Genomic DNA, 1,764 nt, shown 5'->3' with positions numbered 1-1,764 from the left:
TCGGGGTGGCCCAGCCCGGGGTTGGGGTGCAGGGCGATGAAAGGCACCTCCTGCGTGCCCAGCCCCGGGAAGGAGCCTCCGTCGCGTTGCCGCAGTTGCTGCTCCAGGCTCCGGATGCGGCTCAGGTGTGTCTCCACCAGCGCTCGCTGCACGGGGAGGGGAGAGGGCTGAGCTCTGCAGCTCCTGCTCGAGGTTCAGTCTGTCCCCCACCCGAGCTAGGTTACATTCTGCCCCCACCCAACAGATCCCATTTTGGAAGTCTCCATGGAGTTGGTGGGAGTGCCATTCCAACCCAGAGGAGGGTAGAAAACTAACTGGCAGAGCATCATTTGGGATGGGGAAAGGGAGCAAGGAATGCCTGGCCAAGCCAGGAGAGAAACAGGCACCATGCTGGAATTGGGAGCATCCCTTGGCAGGGCAAAAGTGAGAAGAGCCAAGGATGATGCTGAGCCACGTGCAGCCCCCAACGTGGAAAATCATCGATGAGCAGCACCTCAGCCTCAGATCTCCTGAGATGGAAAGGGGAAGGGAGCCCCAATGCCCAGCACCTGGGATCCAGGACCTGGGATCCTGCACCCCAAAAATCACTTGATATACCCAATGTCCCCAGGCACCAGTTGCCAGCACCCACCATCTCTCCCAGCTCAGTCTCCAGGTCAGCCTTCTCCACACACAGCTTCTCATACGCCTGGATCATCTCCTCCAGCTGCTCCTCACGCTCTTTGCTCTTCTGCAGCTGCCAGGGAAGGAGGTGAGGGGTGAGTGAGCAGCTTGGGGACCCCTCACACCCTCCATCCCCACTGCTCCCACTCACCTCGTGCTGGAACTGGTTGAGCTGCTGCTGCAGAGATGCCTTCTCACTCTTGAGCAGCGACGTCTCCTTGGCCTCATAGAGGGAGAAGATGTGCTCCTCGCCGAACTCACCGATCAGTGGGTACTGTGGCCGAGGGACAGGGGGTCAGCAGGGACCCCCAGCCCCACACACAGCCCCCACAGCCCCTCCAGCCCCTCACCTTGACCTCATACATCTTGAGCCGACGCTTGAGCGTGGAGTTCTCCCTCTCCAGCCCTGTCAGTCGGTTCTTGATGTCGTCGTAGGCAGTGATGAGGGCAAAGTGGGAGGCTGAGCACATCTCACCCGAGAGGTCAGTGTTGGGGCTGTCCAGCCAGTCCTCATCTGGCCCCAGAGCCTCCTGTGTCAGGATGCTGATGTCGTCCTCGAACATGGAGTCCATGTCCTGCCTGGACAGACAGACAGACACCAGTGACCCCAGAGGAGAGATGGGCCCAACTGGGGCAGCACCAGAGCAGGCTGAGCTGTGAGGACATGGGTGGGATTCAGCCTGGGGCAGAGTGGGGTCTGTGGGAGCTCAGCGTGTCCCAGTGGGTGATGGAGAAAGGATGGTCCTGGGGGTTGTCACTGGTAGTGGCTCCAACCCCACAGTGTCCCCTGGGGTGGCAGAGGGATATCAGCCATTGGATCACCTCTGTCTCCAGCAAGAAAAGGGGAACAGGGATGAGGTGGGAAAAGAGAGCACCACTAGCCTGGGATGAGGATGGGAGCAGGGAGCATCCCTAGCCTGGGATGAGGGTGGGAGCAGAGATCACCCCCAGCAGAGCATCCCTGTGGGGACACCATGACTTTCCACATATCCCCACTGGAACAAGCACCAGGAAGAGGGGACAGGGATCCTGGCACCCTGGGATGAGGGTGGGAGTAGAGAGAACCCTCAGCCCGGGATGAGGGTGGGAGCAGAGAGCACC

General features: G+C 60.4%; 1 protein-coding gene across 1 annotated transcript; it reads right to left on the bottom strand.

Annotated features, from left to right (window-relative positions):
* Positions 1 to 47: 47 nt before the first annotated feature.
* Positions 48 to 1,235, bottom strand: LOC103797467 (TANK-binding kinase 1-binding protein 1-like; the record flags this gene model as incomplete). Its single annotated transcript, XM_009069684.1, has 4 exons — positions 1,014 to 1,235; positions 815 to 937; positions 632 to 736; positions 48 to 146 (listed from the first exon to the last, which is right to left on the bottom strand). Coding segments are annotated over exons 1-4 (549 nt in total), but the record flags the coding sequence as incomplete, so codon positions are not given.
* Positions 1,236 to 1,764: the final 529 nt, after the last annotated feature.

This window comes from Acanthisitta chloris, unplaced genomic scaffold (genome assembly GCF_000695815.1).
Source record: "Acanthisitta chloris isolate BGI_N310 unplaced genomic scaffold, ASM69581v1 Scaffold18572, whole genome shotgun sequence".
NCBI lineage: Eukaryota > Metazoa > Chordata > Aves > Passeriformes > Acanthisittidae > Acanthisitta > Acanthisitta chloris.
Note: the sequence above shows the minus strand (reverse complement) of the source record. Positions and strands in the feature narration are given on the sequence as shown.